Source organism: Aspergillus tanneri (genome assembly GCF_003426965.1).
Source record: "Aspergillus tanneri strain NIH1004 chromosome Unknown AapTan_6_pilon_pilon_pilon, whole genome shotgun sequence".
Lineage (NCBI taxonomy): Eukaryota > Fungi > Ascomycota > Eurotiomycetes > Eurotiales > Aspergillaceae > Aspergillus > Aspergillus tanneri.
Genome location: NW_022984633.1, coordinates 1 through 14,881, shown reverse-complemented (window position 1 = coordinate 14,881; position 14,881 = coordinate 1). Strand labels below are relative to the sequence as shown.

At 47.2% G+C, this 14,881-nt stretch overlaps 4 protein-coding genes across 4 annotated transcripts; 3 read left to right on the top strand and 1 right to left on the bottom strand.

Moving 5' to 3' along the window:
• Positions 1 to 519: 519 nt before the first annotated feature.
• Positions 520 to 1,388, top strand: ATNIH1004_008074 (uncharacterized protein; the record flags this gene model as incomplete). The annotated part of the gene is made up of 3 exons (XM_033572687.1): positions 520 to 523; positions 575 to 1,008; positions 1,068 to 1,388. The coding sequence occupies 3 exons, from the start codon at positions 520 to 522 to the stop codon at positions 1,386 to 1,388; spliced, it is 759 nt and encodes a 252-aa protein (XP_033423239.1).
• A 7,680-nt stretch (positions 1,389 to 9,068) lies between these two features.
• On the top strand, positions 9,069 to 10,737 carry ATNIH1004_008073 (uncharacterized protein; the record flags this gene model as incomplete). Its single annotated transcript, XM_033572686.1, has 6 exons — positions 9,069 to 9,089; positions 9,142 to 9,279; positions 9,333 to 9,467; positions 9,524 to 9,697; positions 9,742 to 10,084; positions 10,139 to 10,737. The coding sequence occupies 6 exons, from the start codon at positions 9,069 to 9,071 to the stop codon at positions 10,735 to 10,737; spliced, it is 1,410 nt and encodes a 469-aa protein (XP_033423238.1).
• Positions 10,738 to 11,436: 699 nt separating this feature from the next.
• On the bottom strand, positions 11,437 to 12,991 carry ATNIH1004_008072 (uncharacterized protein; the record flags this gene model as incomplete). The annotated part of the gene is made up of 3 exons (XM_033572685.1): positions 11,437 to 11,907; positions 11,956 to 12,642; positions 12,692 to 12,991. The coding sequence occupies 3 exons, from the start codon at positions 12,989 to 12,991 to the stop codon at positions 11,437 to 11,439; spliced, it is 1,458 nt and encodes a 485-aa protein (XP_033423237.1).
• Positions 12,992 to 14,092: 1,101 nt separating this feature from the next.
• ATNIH1004_008071 (uncharacterized protein) lies at positions 14,093 to 14,797 on the top strand (the record flags this gene model as incomplete). The annotated part of the gene is made up of 1 exon (XM_033572684.1): positions 14,093 to 14,797. A coding segment is annotated over one exon (705 nt), but the record flags the coding sequence as incomplete, so codon positions are not given.
• Positions 14,798 to 14,881: the final 84 nt, after the last annotated feature.

Here is a 14,881-nt window from a genome sequence, read left to right as displayed (position 1 = left end):
GACTGTACGAGCCGATCTACCAAACTTCTCGGACTAACAGGAGAACAATGTTCCTGCTGATCTTTTGTGGGGCGGATGCTGGCACAGCACTGCCTCACAGCCGCAGATCCATTGAGCGCCAGATGATTCTTGTTTAGGAAAGGTTGCAGCAGGAGATGAGGTGCCTTTCAGACAAACGGCTAAGCCCTATCAGTCCGCAGCACCAGAGACCCTAAGCCAACTTAACTGACGTGGCGCATGCAAGACGTGAGTGGGTCGCCTTCCCGCCTATGACGTCACTGTCAGCCCTATCAATAATCACCGTAACCAGTATCGCCGCAAGGCGCAGCAGATCAATCAATGCAACACATGCCATTATCTTGAGCGTCAGCATATATCTGTGGATATATATCAGTGCAGGGAAATCCGTAAATTAAATCGGCACTTTATCAAAGTTATACTTGCTATTTTACCAAGCTTTTATTCCGCGACACCTAAATCCTCAAACAACCAAATCCCAGACTTCAAGAACCAAGCTCAATGGGTATATTTACATGTTCACGAAAGTCAAGGGCGAACCCTTCCAAGCCAATAGGTAACTGGAAGTCCCAGTCTCCCCCCGACTACAATGAGGTCGTTGCATCCAATTACGCTAGCAACCAATCCTCCTCCCCTGACGGCTTTCTCGCCACAAGCGAGTTTCAGGTAGAAGCCATTGGATACAACACCAACCAGGCACTCAGCGGCAGCAAACCGCTGGAGAATATTTCCGTCTACAGCATGGAATTCGGAGCACCCATACAGGAAAAGTACACCTCTATCCGCCTAAAGAGCAGTTCCAACTCATGCGCGTTGGTGCGCCCATCCGACCCACGTCAGAATGCTCTCATTTCAACCATTTATCGTTGGGGCCCTGGAAGACGCCCCAGGATGCGCATTCTACCCCGCGATTCCAGTGTTTCGGTTGAGCAGGCCATAGACGACGATAAGTTGTGTGGAGAATTGGTCGACGTCCAAAGCCGGTCGATGGTTAGCCGTGCGCAGGTTTTCGACACGTCGCTTGGCAAATACGAGTGGCGCTACGGTAGTCGGGAGAAAGAAAAGCTTGTAACGCAGATTCGCTGCTTATTCTGGAGCGCATGGATCGCATGGTATTAGGGGACGGCACAAAGACTAAGAGCGGTGCCAGAGTCGCTCAGCTTATTCGAAACGACCAATTCCGCACCCGCGGCTCGGTTAGGTACTCCGGAGGTAATGGTGGTCGCTTGGTGATGGATCTGCGCACGTGGAAGGATGAGAAGCATGCCGACACTGACGATGTAGAGGCTTTCTTTGTAGCGAGTTGTATCTTAATGCTGAAGAGAGAGGCAGATCGTTTCATCGAAAATAACATCGTCGCCGTGGCATAAACGTGACGGGCCCCTTTCCGAGGCTCATTTGGCTTGGAGTTAAAGTACTTCAATGATTTGCTCTCTGTACAATATATATGGTTGCTTGATACGAATATTAATTTACTGTTTCTCCAAACATCAATGATTACACAACTGTGCCAAGAACGTCTATACTTTAACTGCCAGAGACGTGCCAGACACGGTAGGCGCGCTTCAACTGTCGAGATGTTGAACACTAGAAGAAGCGCCCTCCCGCCAGCCTACGAACAATTTACTTACCCACGAGGACCCGTCACGATACTAACAGCTGAGATGACAAATTCTGAAATAACCAAGTATGAGTTCTAAGAAGACACCGCAGATAACAGAAAATGTATTGGTAGAATCGTGATAGTTGCCCTTCAGCCTAGCCGCCGGGCGTTAATAAATTGTGTGTAGACGTATTCATCGTAGAATGTGAGCTCGGCTGTGTGTTGTGCATCAGTTCAATGTATTTTCTTCTTCACAATGATATCAACAACACTCTGCCTTAGCCCATGCCTGTTTTACTCGATTTCATTATTTTTTGCATAATATCTTCCACTCAACAACACATACTACACAGTCTGACTGATTAGATGTGCTGCCCGTTCGGCTCAAGCATACACAGTAGCATCGTATGTGCACTGATCTAATCAACACGAGAGTAGACCTGGCTAGTTTGGGGGCCAAGTTCGTTGCACCGCCAGTGGAAGTGCCAACCAAGAAACCGGGTGAAGCTCTCAGATAATAAATGTACTGCTCGCTATTATAATAGTCCGGTAATTTACAGTACTTACCCAAAACAAACGAGGCTGACGACTTGGCATCTTCCAAAAGTCGTTTATCATTTCTTGGCATTAGGGTTCCAGAAACAATCGAAGAGTTGGTGGTGACACCGTTTCCCGGAAATACTGTACTGTGATGATCCTGTACACCTTTGTAAAATGGATGAATTATAACTAAGATGGCGATCTAACGAAACATTAAAAGTAGAGAAGGAAAGAAGGAAGAAAGAATTCTATCGTATGTACAGGAAATGTGGGAAAATCTCTATGTTGTGGGATCAACAGTGAATAACGTCTTGGTGCCTTAGGCAGGGTTCGGCCCAGGCGCTGACAGTTACTCTCTGTTACGGAAACACTATAATCCGCCCGACTTGGCGGTGCGGAGTATATGACGATCGATTCAACCCCTGAATCCTTTAGATAGTTGAGCACCCAGATAGGAATGCAAGAGACTCAGTTGGTTGAGATACTGTGATTCCTGGTGTTTCCACTGAATGACATCTACTTCCTAATTAGGCTAGTTGGCCTGTAGCTGATAGAATAGCTCCCTACGCCCCATTTCACCTGAGTTCCACAACACTCTCGAAATCGGCTTTGCCGCCAAATTTATAATTATTATTGTTCAATGCTACTGCATTTGGCTACAAAATTTGTTATGATACTAGTTACAGCCTTCACATGTAATTTATAGCTGATATGGTAGCTCATGGTTGACTTAGTATACCGCAGGTCTGTTTGAACATTTATTTCTCCCGGGTTAGAGGAAGTTTGAAAGCGTCGAGTTTATTGAGGAGAATAAGCTAGGATTTTGTATGGTGATAGGATACTTAGCCCACCTATACAGTACTAGTTGCACTCGAGCAACAGCTTCTGCATGTACAGCAGCATGGTGGGAGCCTTAAGCCCGTTAGTTAAGGGAGATATCGAGCTGTAATAGAATATTGAAAATGGAATGGTAAATAAATAAGAGAAATTACTAAAAAGATGGATAAGCAGGTTACATATTAAGTTCTTAAGAGCAAAACCATGTTGTAATGGCTTATTTAGGGTTGGTATGTGTTAGCCTTGTAGCGGGCCCGCAAAGTGCTCGAGTCCGTATACCGGGCACTCGCGAGGTCGTGTAGAACTCTGTTCGCGAGGCACAATTCTCTGAATTCAAGGGGCTCAGGCGAGCTGATTATCTAGATGGGTGACTAAGTGAGGCCACGTGACCATACCGAATATGGTAGGTCCCTAACACCCCCCCTTGGCCGAAGCGGGCTCACCTAGCACCATTATGTACAGAATCGCGTGTAAAGCAAAAAGCCAAAAAGCCAAAAAGCCAAAAACTAAGCTAAGCCTATATTATCGAGAAAAGCCGTGAATCCTTCAGATCGAAGCAATTTAGTGAGACCGTCCGCAGCGTTTTCCTTACTAGGGCATAGCCGAATGTTAATAATGCGGTCCGCCGCGAGCTCGCGCGTATAATGATACCGAATATTAATATGCTTAGAGCGCTTGGTGGTGACCGTTGAACTGATAAGATCCTTGCAACCTTTATTATCAACGTGGAATGCAATGGGGTCCAAAGGCGCAGAGTAGATCTCCATCTCGTTAAGTAGGCGACGAAGCTATTAAGTTTCCCGAGCTGCGTCCGACGCCGCCATATATTCTGCCTCATTGGATAATAAGGCAATCGATGTTTGTTTGGCAGATCGCCATGATATCGGGGCACCGGCTAAAAGTACGATATAGCCTGATACTGACCGACGATTATGATGAGGACCTCCCCAGTCCGAATCGGTATAAACCAGTGGTTGCGGTAGGGGTCCATTTGACATGCGAAAGGTGACACCCCGCGTACAAGATCCTTTTAAATATTGAATTAAGTGTTTGGCCGCTCCGAATGCCTTTTTGGTAGGGGCCTTGTTAAATTGCGCTAGCAAGCTCGCGATACGCGCAATATCTGGACGGGTTCTTAAGGCAAGCCATTGAAAACTACCCGTAAGTCGATTATATTCTTCGTTAAGGGTGGGATCGGGGTCATCATCGATAACTAAACCCGGATCTGCAGGTAAAGAGACTGGGTGGGCATCTGCGAGCCCTGCCGAAGCAACAAGATTATTAATATAAGAGGTCTGCATAAGCTTAATCTAACCATCAGATTGAGTAATCTCCATGCCAAGGAAATGCTTGAGGTAAGCTGTTCTTTTAATCGCGAATTTTCGTTGCATTGCGCTTAGAAGCTATTCTGTGTCTGCTTTAAGCGCTGCAATAATAGCAAAATCATCTACATAAGCAGTCACATAGAGATTCTTGCGAGATTGGTGAATCCATAGGCCTGGGTCGTAGTCGCTTGTTTTAAAGTCCAAAGCTTCAAGATCACTGCGGAGACGGTCGTACATAACTGCGGAAGGGCGAGACCTACAGGGCGTATTTAGCTTGCAAACATGTGTAGGATCACCCTTTTAAGCCGTTGGTTGGCGCATATATATTGGCATATTAACTTTCCATTAAGAAGCCTGCACCGCGTCCGCCTGAGCGATATACTATTGCGATAAGCTGCAACCGCGAATAATATTAATTGTTTGGGGATAAACCACTGGCGAATATTCTCCCCAAAATAAGGATCTTGCTTACCAAGTTACCACGTATAACCCAACTGCCTTGTATTTGAAGTGCGTCATTAGGTCTTAAATAAAAACCCAACGCCAGGGATAGGCTTAAGCCTAGGCATAGATTGCTATAATCAAGTCCCATGCCTTAATTTGTCAGACGGAAGCTTCAAGCTGCAAGCTGCTAACATTATCTTTATCAGGTGATTTATTGCTTCCTGCCAAGTATTCGGATCGGGGCGATTTGCCTCAGCAGAAGAGGCGAAGTAGGGGTAAATCCTGCGAATGGAGCAAAGCCTTGCAGGTAACCCAGTCAGATTGTCCGTTATCCTCCGCGGAGAATCCCCATGAGATGCAGCGCTTCCTGCGCGAGATGTTCAGGGTCAGGATTAGGAGGTACGGTAGAAGTAAGCAGTATTTCCATAGGCTGTTCCCTCTAAGCCTGTTCGTTGAATGAAACATAGCCAGTCCGAATAATCTTGTTTATCTCTTTGACATAGACCTTATAATTGGTTAAAGAATCGCTGCTAATATAGACACCTGGAGCGCTGCAGCCAATAATCTTGTTAAAATCTTAATATCCTGGGTTGTTATAATACCAGACACAACAACCAAAGGGACGAATGTGAGCAATCTGCGGATACTTGTTAAAAAATACAGAATGCGGTATAACATGCTGCGAGGGTTAAATATCTGGATTAGTAAATACCCCCTGGAACTAAGTAATCTGCGTACAGTGTAGTAGACGTAGGGATGTTGTTTATAATATAGACTGCGTGTTGCATGGCGTCCTGCCAGAGCTAATATAGTAGTCCAGAATCATGCAGAATAGCGCGTGTATATTTAATAATAATCTAATTGTTGGAAATCAGGATGCCTAAGGCACCTTCGTATATCCTAGTCCCGCAGCGATGTGATATATCATATTCAGGGGCTAAGGGACACGTAGACATAAGGAAGCGTTTGTCTACGCTCTCTCTCCTAGATAGATGAACATACTCACCATGCGATACTAGATCGCACCGATAGTTTCAATATACTATCCAGTCACCGCTATCCTAGCACCTCACGACATAGCTTCTTCCCCGAGATTCTCAACAAGAACTATCTTTAATTTAAGCCGCTAAAACAGCTGGCCTAAGGACAAAGGAGATATTTCTCTAATTATGGTAATAATATTTAGTAATAATCTAACACTTTTACAGCTAACTTCGCTCTAGGATATAATGCTTTATTCTGCTCCCAAAAGCTAACGTAAAAGGATACCACATAACAAAATAAGATAAAACAATATCTATCCGACTGACGATGTTTATGCGACTTAAAGATTAATATTCTTAAATAATAGAGATCTATTAAGCCAATCTATCCCACTGTTGCGCGAATAGCTTGCAATATTCTTATTGTTATCCCTGGGATGACTAAGACGTATAGTGCCTGACGAATACGGCCACAACACGTAGGCACCCCGAAGACATGATCCCACATCATACGATTCCACATCGTATGATATGGGATCCCACGGCAGTACACTGGAAGACCTTGGTAGACACTAGGTTAAATAGCGGTCTGCTACTTAAGGTAGCAGACCAGAGGGAGAGAGAAGGGGACTTATCAAGGATAGCTTACGCAATACATTCCTTCAGAAGACTCAATAGAATTCCCTCAGTCCTCCCCAGGGCCGCCATCAGGGCGACCCCTGGGGCCCCCTTCCCATATTCGACTGTCCCTACGGGTCATAGTGTCATACTACCTCGTCCAGTCCCTACCTCACCGGCCGTGTGATGAGCGATATTGCATTATAATATTTCCTACAGGTGTTGCAATTGAACACCAATTTAGTATTAGTTGTAATATCTGTTAATACCGCCGTGGGAAACTTTAAGGGTCCACTGTTTGGAAAATTATGATTCTTGTTAAGAATCTTGGGGAAGAAGCTATGTCGTGAGGTGCTAGGATAGCGGTGACTGGATAGTATATTGAAACTATCGGTGCGATCTAGTATCGCATGGTGAGTATCTTGTTCTATCTAGGAGAGGAAGCGTAGATAAACGCTTCCTTATGTCTACGTGTCCTTTAGCCCCTTGCGTGCGATATATCAGATCCCTACGGAACTAGGATATACGAAGGTGCCTTAGGCATCCTGATTTCCAACAATTCTAAAAGATGCTAACCCAGCTCTTATTAATTAAGTTTTTACTAATGATAAGTATCTGCATGCTGAATAGGAAGATAAGGAGGCTGTATAAAAATATAAAAGTATTATTACTAGCTAGGTAATAACCAAGGAGAAGGCACTTCCATAATTATTAATATTTAATTCCCCTGGTGTAGAATTGGATAACTATCCACCAGCAGTAAAAACTCGATATTTTAAGAATTATTGTTAAGTTGCTGAGCTGCTGAAATTAAAGTTGTTAAAGGTGTTAACTGTTATTGTGATGAATCTACTTGGCCGGGTAGATCAACCGGTCAGCTGGGTAAGATAGTAGAAAAGAATATCACTATATCTTATACCAAGATATATAGGAGACTAATCCTTGATCTCTTCATCGAATAGATCAAGATATTATATAGAGCGCCAACAGATAAGGTAGCGATACAGTCAATGAGATCATGACAATACATCAACGCGTCAATTAAGATACTACCCTCGTGAATGAGAGGGAAATGGTAGAACTCCGAAGGAGTAGGTCAAGGGGACAATCTTAGACAGTTCAGAAGTTGTGGGCCCCGAGCCCACAAGTTCCTGGCAGGAGAAAAGACAACATGCCCTTTACGCAACTGCGTCCCGTGGTCTGTGAGAAATTTGTTGATTGTCTATTACCTCTTCGTATGAGGACTTAAGATAATAGCTATCCATACAAAGTCACGTGCTAATCCCCCGAATTCCTCCACTACACTAGCTTTCCGTCACTGTATACTCAGCTTATCGATAAGAATTCAGGACCCGAGCCCGGCCGATTCTCGGCCTATCCTTCACAGTTATATTAATCTGTTACTTCTAATTTATAATTTATAATAAGTCTTCTAAATAATAACTTATCTCTCGAGCCTCCTATTAAATTAGACTAGTACTAAACCAAATATTTATATACTAAAATCGGGAAATTCCCTTTATCTTTTACCTTCGGGGTGGGATTTTCCTCTTTTAATTCGCTTCTGTGAAGGGAATTTCCCTTTCTGACCTTAATTCCCATGGGAAATGGGGCGGGAAACGGGACCTGATTTCTAAGGTAAGTGGGAATGGGAATCCCTTCCCAAAAGACTTGGTACGGGGTGGGAATCAAAATGCAATTCCCATGGGAATATGGGACGGGACTGAAACTCGCCCGGGATCCCAAATCCCGTCCCAGCGGTCAGCCTACAGCAAGTAAAATTCAGAAACATTGATATGAATTTAGAAACACCCTATTTGCCCTCGAATTCTGCTGAGTCCGCCACGTACTCTGAACAACTATAGCGGTCTAATCTTTTGGTTCAATATCTTATTGCTCGTCATTTGTCGGTAGGTGTTTCGGCAACAATAGGATTATTAAAATATACTATTTCCACTCATTTACCCCAGGATTCCGCTGATTATCAGTCCACATTCTAAAAACGGGACATGCGCCAAGCTCTTCTACATTTATTCTTAAAATAAAACAACCCAATCCCAAGAGTGAGGTCAAGCAAGTAATGGTCGCAGTCAGCACCGCCGTAGGAAGATCAATTGTTTTCCATCGCCTCTCACCGTCGCGCTCTTCATGCCATAACATAAAAGAAATTAGAGGGATGGCGAAATCCGTGCCAACAATAGAGAAGCGGTCAGCCATCATCGCTGGTGACAAGACAGAAGCGGGACCGCCATAGGTGAAGACCGCCATAGGTGAACCAACACAGTTCGAGGCTTGAGTCTTGGTCAAGCTTCCTACGACTCAGGGATCCCCCCACTTTTAAGTCGACTAAGTTCCAACTTTGCTATGCCTAGGAGCTACTGAAATTTGGTTTGGGTCACTAGATACCATTTAGTTTTATTTTTGTCCTTTCGCTCGGCGTCCCAGCAACAAGGATCGATTCAGCATCGGCCAGTCATGATTCAATGCTGCAAGAAAGACTACTGCTAGGGCCCTAGGCGTCTTGGGAAGGGAACAAAGGAAAGGTTACGAATGAGTCCAGTTGCCCAATCAAGATAATGGGGTCTCATCAACGTGGGGCGGACTCGAAGGATTCGTTTCCTTCTCAGACATGCGCCAAGCTCTTCTGCCTTTGTTCTTAAAATAAAACAACCAAATCCCAAGAGTGAGGTCAAGCAAATAATGGTCGCAGTCAGCACCGCCGTAGGAAGATCAATCGTTTTCCATCGCCTCTCAAGTGGAACACGGAAGATAGTCGCGGCCCGAGAGGGATGAAGAGCCGGGGCACGAATCAAGAGTTTCCTCCGATGAACGTTGCAAGGTGATCCGCAAGGATTGGCCATTTTGCACTCTTATTCGGATTTGGCCCAAGTGCTGGCCTAACGGCTTGAAGGTCAGTAACTAGATCATGTAAGTGCTGACTCGGAATAAGCGGTCCATCCGTAGAGGAATCGCCCCAACCGTGCATACGCGAGACAGGTCCATAATAAACAAGGGGCGCATCTCAGACTTGTCCCAGGGGAAACAAACGAAAAAGGCCAGATCAACGAAGCCAATGACTATCGAGAACACATGGAGCTAGTAAGTCTCAAGGTCTGTCGGCTTGTCGGGGGAGGCTCACGAAAGACATCTCGCAGCCAACGTACACAGTTCCAAAATCCTTGCTATCACCGCAGCCGGCGCCTCCCTCACGCGGCGGCCACTTGTTACGCAGGTCGTTAAGTGAGGTTGATGGTCTAGACTGTCATAGCAGAGCGACACGCAAGAGAAGACAGACGAGGGCTGAGTCTACTTCAGGACGCACCGAGCTCGTAGGTCTCGGAATCTGTCCGCTCGTCAACGAAAACTGATATAGGAGTTCATTCTGCAGCGACAGGACACAATTTCAGAATCTTTGCTGTCACCGCTGTCGCACGCCGACATTGCGTTACAAGCGCCGATCAACCGAGACGATGGGCCGGATCGTCACAACATCCCTGCCACGACTTCCCATTCGGGGCTTAGCATAGGTGTGCACTCGCAATCAAAAACGGATGAGAATCACTCTCCTCCCTCAAGCTCTCTGAATGCCAAACAATCAGAGGAGCTGCTGTTCACTGGGCCGCACTCGTGCCAATCTTCGGACGAGAGTCCGGACCTCGCATTCCCATTCCCAACACCAACGAAGGATCTCCGCATGAAGTATGATTGCTTCTTAGGTGAGTAAATGGCAGCTCACTCTTGAGATATAACCCACTGACACTAGGTATTAGAACTGTCCAACAAGGATTTCTTTCCGACCCCATCCATGACGGACATACGAGAAGAAGCACCGACATCAATTCTGTCGTGGAATTCGGCGACGAATCAGCCTATTCTGTTGGATGAAGCTATGCCTGCGGCCGGGCAGGATGAAGCAGGACTCGGGTCATTGCTCGACACCTCCGCATCGACGGAAGCCCGGCTGTCGCATGTTCTAAAGGCTGTCGCTGCAGCTGGCTTCGAAAGTCTGGACAACGCCGTTGTTGCGTACTATGCAAAAACTTTGAAGGACGACGAATGGTTGGGGCAGGAGCAGAGACTGAATCGTATTCGGCGGCTGCCTGTACTCTTGAAGGAACTGCATCTCGCATCGGAAGGCTGGTGTCAATGGCAGCGGAGAAGCTTTCAAGAGCAAGTCATCAAGAGCACAGAAGACATCCTCATTGCCGAGTTGGAAGATCACCTCACCGCGAGGGCTGATCCTGACCATGGGCAACCGAACCAAGCCTTCAAGCACAAGGCAAGAGACGAAGCGATATTGAGGCTGAGGTCCGTCAAATCCCACCGTGCAAAGCCCTCGGCAATGCTAACTGGAGGTATAGCTCCCTAACACATGGACCTTGTTGACATCACTCTCTACAAGATACAACACTATTGCTTCGAAACACGGGCACAGCGACATGCCCAACTTGGTCGGCAAGTTCCTCGCAGCCAGCACGGATTTAGATACTTGAGGGGTAACAGGAGGGGATAGCATTGTTTTAACGTGTTTTTGAAGCTCTTCAACCTACTAAATTTAGAATAGGGAATAATGAGATTACTATCTAACTGTATATCCTAGGCCTAGAATTATACTGAATAAATCCTTCACCACCAATACGATTTTAAGCCCCAACCTTGATGGTCCGTTTTCGGCCGGCAGAATCGAATTCGCCGTCTTGGATCAGTGATCCACTGGACAGCTCCGTGGTGGTTGAAGTATTCTCAAGATGTGTGGGAGGTAAAGAGAGCTGTCGGGGACAAGTTGCATCCCACTGTGAATATGCCGCACAGTTTGTTCTCAGCTAGATATGGCAGCCAAGCAGGTCATTCTGCAAGGATATTATTAGGTACCACAAGATACGAGTTTCAGGAGCTGGGTAATGAGAATGTACTTATCTAAATAATACGGCGGCATCGCCATTGTGCTGCGGCGACAGGTCTAACATAGTACAGTACAGTCCCGCTCAAATCCACAATCAAATTCAGCATGAGAGCGTCAGCCGCGTGCAAATATGACGAGATCATCGGCAAGACTATACTAAATATGCTATAGAAAATCACCGGAAGCAATCGCATGATGGTCATCATCGACCTCGACAGGCACATCAACCGGGCCGTTTCCAACTATCGCGCCGCTGTCTCTACGCTCGCGGATGTTCTGCCCGCCATCCAACTCATCCTGCTCTTCCATGCCCATGACCTCAGGGAACATCTGACCCCACAGCCAGACGGCTTGCTTGAAAACGCGTTCGCAGGCTGACATCTCATCCAAGCCGTTGCCTGGCGGCTGGACCATGGCGAGCTCGTCGACGATGGATCTGCAGGCGCCTACGAAGCAGCCAAAGTTTTCTGATTTCCAGTTTTCGATGAATGCCTCGCGGAGGGCGGTGGTGTGGCCGTCTTTTGGATTTGGCTGGACGCCGTTTGGGTCTGCAGGTGCTCCTGGTGGCAATGGTGGCGAGACTGGCACTGTTCGAGTGACGAATCTAGCCGCGTAGGAGAAGGAGCTGTGGAAGAGCTTGCGAGCTGGTCAGCTCGGGGTGTTGAACAGCAGAACGCAACTTACAGTTTCGATAGCCCATAGCATCACCATGCCCTCGAGTAATGTTGCAGACGGACATGATGCACTGTTGAACAAATCGACGAAGCCTTTGGTGGGCGGTTTCGGTTCGTCAAAGCTGACCTCGAGTCCGTACTTGCGCTTGGTCGCTTCAAGAAACTCCAACTCCTTCTTCACATTATTGACCGCAGAGCACAGCAAGTCCAGAGACCGGAACGTTGAGTCGCGTTCGAAGTCGTCGATTTCGGGGATGCGGATCTTGCCTATCAATGCTCCGGTGAATGAGACAAGCGAGCGTGAGATGTACCCGATCTGCGTCAGCCATTGATTGAGAGCGCTCGCGGTCAGCAATCCACAACCTGCATGCGACAAGAAGGTATGTTGAGTACTATTCGTCAGTAAATCTTCAGCTTGAGCCAGCAGATGTTGAGCCAACGAGGGCGCTTCAGCAAGCGGTGGTGGTGCTCTAGGACTAGAACCACCTGGCGCCGTTCCACAACGATTGACCAGAAGATCGGGGCTCGGTCTTGCACCAGTCCAGATGGCTGCATTCTGATATTGTTGATCACTCGTCAACAGCTCTTCTCCTTCAGTGGTGGACAGAAAGTCCTTGCATTGGCTCAGATGCTCTGCCTGCCAAGTGGCGTTCTTGGGTCGGACGAAGCCACAGCTCTGGCATCGGACTCGTACGCACTGCTGGGGGTCATCAGAGAGAACCTCTAGGTTGCTGGGGTAGGCCTACCTTGTGAACAGGACTGTCGTCGACGAACTCGTCAAAGTACTTGCTCATATCCACCGTCGATCGTAGTCGTGATGTTGAGACAAGACCTTTATTAGAGTCGCTGAGAAGTCTTCTGCCAGCAGCGTTGTAGGGATTCAGCGGAGCCAATTCTTGACCGTTCCCTGCCGCCCTCCACGCGGCGTATTCTGGACACTTCTGGAGATGCGACTGGGATGGTGGTGAGTGAGTTTGATCGAGGTGCGGTTCGCTATTGTGGATCTGACCTTCTTGCGAATAAGAACTCTGGCGCTTCCCTGCCATCGCTTGCAATGACGACACCGGACGGTCCCGCCTATAGTCGTACTATCGATTTTCTCAAACTGCGGAATCACTCAACAACTGTATATCAATACCAGCGAGCTTGCGTGTAATAATACCTGATTGTGTGTGTACGTGTCTGTTGGCCGGGGCATGGCACTCTCATGGCATTGATGAATTGATCAATGGTCAATAACTGGGCGTATATACTTTTAATGCTGGCAGTGAAAAACTTGATGTAAAAAAGCCTGGCCTGAAATATCCATAACTTAAGAGAACCCCGCTGTGAAGACTGAAGACTCTCAAAAATTACCAATTTTCCATGCCTATCGTGCTTTACACGTGAAGTAGCAGGTAAATAACGCAGCAAAATAGAGCGCTCTGATTGGCCATTCAAAAATACTAATCTCAGCACTTAATAGACAGCAACTTGCAGCAACGTCAGCACTATATCTATATTAGTTAGTATGCTGAGGCAAGCACTTTGAACGCGATTGTATGTTTTACGTAACTGGGATTATTTTTACGGACGCAATGCTGAGGAAGACGTTGCCAAGTTTGATCCTGATATATTTGGTTTACGGAGTTGTCCAAATCCGCCCCCATCAGATCGATCTGTCCTCTTCCCACCTTTTGTACTCTGTACTAGCTCTAAACAGTTAAGTCTAAAGTGGATATTACGTGGCCTGATTTTCTCCAAAGATCCTTGCCCTTGCGTCGGCCGGAAAGAAAGGGGTTTAGGTCTTGTAGCACTGCCTCTTTATTCAAAGTACGCAGAGCGGATGCGGTGGGTTTTAACAGAAAAATATTGGAGTAATTGTTATGTCTGTAAAGCGGGGACACGAGCCAACACACAACCCTTTAAAGCAAGTTATTGAGGATCATATGTGAAACAGTACTTCGAGATGACGTGCCCCTCATTGTCTCACTGCTTCCTGCATTGTTGCTGCCTTCTCCATTATTCACTAGGCCTCCATCCTGATATCAGCCCCGTGGTCGCTTCACTTTCCTCACTCCACATAGTACAGTTGCCGCGTCATTCTTTGGACAGAACTGAAGCTGTGAATAACGAGGTGAGCCAGCCTGCCTGGTCTCATTCACATCATGGTAGCGCAACCTCCAAAGGGCACCGCGCCGGAACAATCCACTCCCTCAACACAGATCGACCTCGACGATCAAGAGCTGGCCGAGGACGACGTGCCCGCCCCTGCTTACGGCGAACATTATGGCGTGATCCACGATGAAAAGAATGGCATGGGCACCAGTGCCCAGCTCACCGACGATGGCCGCGTCGCCATCCGCATCAATCACTTCAATCGCCAACTGTCCCAGCTTATTGCTCCCCCTCTACATGTCGAAGACAGTCGTCCGCTCCCTCCCCCATACATTCCTCCTTCCCTGGGAGGCGACCCGTCAGTTCGCCCACCTCCGCCCTTGAACATAGTCATCCAGGTCGTGGGCTCTCGCGGAGATGTACAACCCTTCGTTGCCTTGGGAAAGGTCTTGAAAGACGTCTACGGCCATCGTGTACGTCTGGCGACTCACTCCACATTCGAGGACTTTGTTCAGCAGCATGGCCTGGAATTCTTCAGCATTGGCGGCGACCCTACCCGGTTGATGGCCTTCATGGTCAAGAATCCCGGCTTGAGGCCAGGCTTTCGTAGCGTAATGAGCGGAGATGTCGGCCAGCAAAGAAAACATGTTGCCGAATATATTCAGGGCTGCTGGCGGTCCTGTTACAGAGCCGATGATGGAACTGATGATGACCTTTCCGAGTCCTCGGGAAGCGATTCTGGCTCTAGGCCTATAGTAAAACACTTTGTTGCTGATTGTATCATCGCCAACCCCCGAGTTTTGCCCATATCCATTGCGCAGAGAAGCTCGGCATCCCGC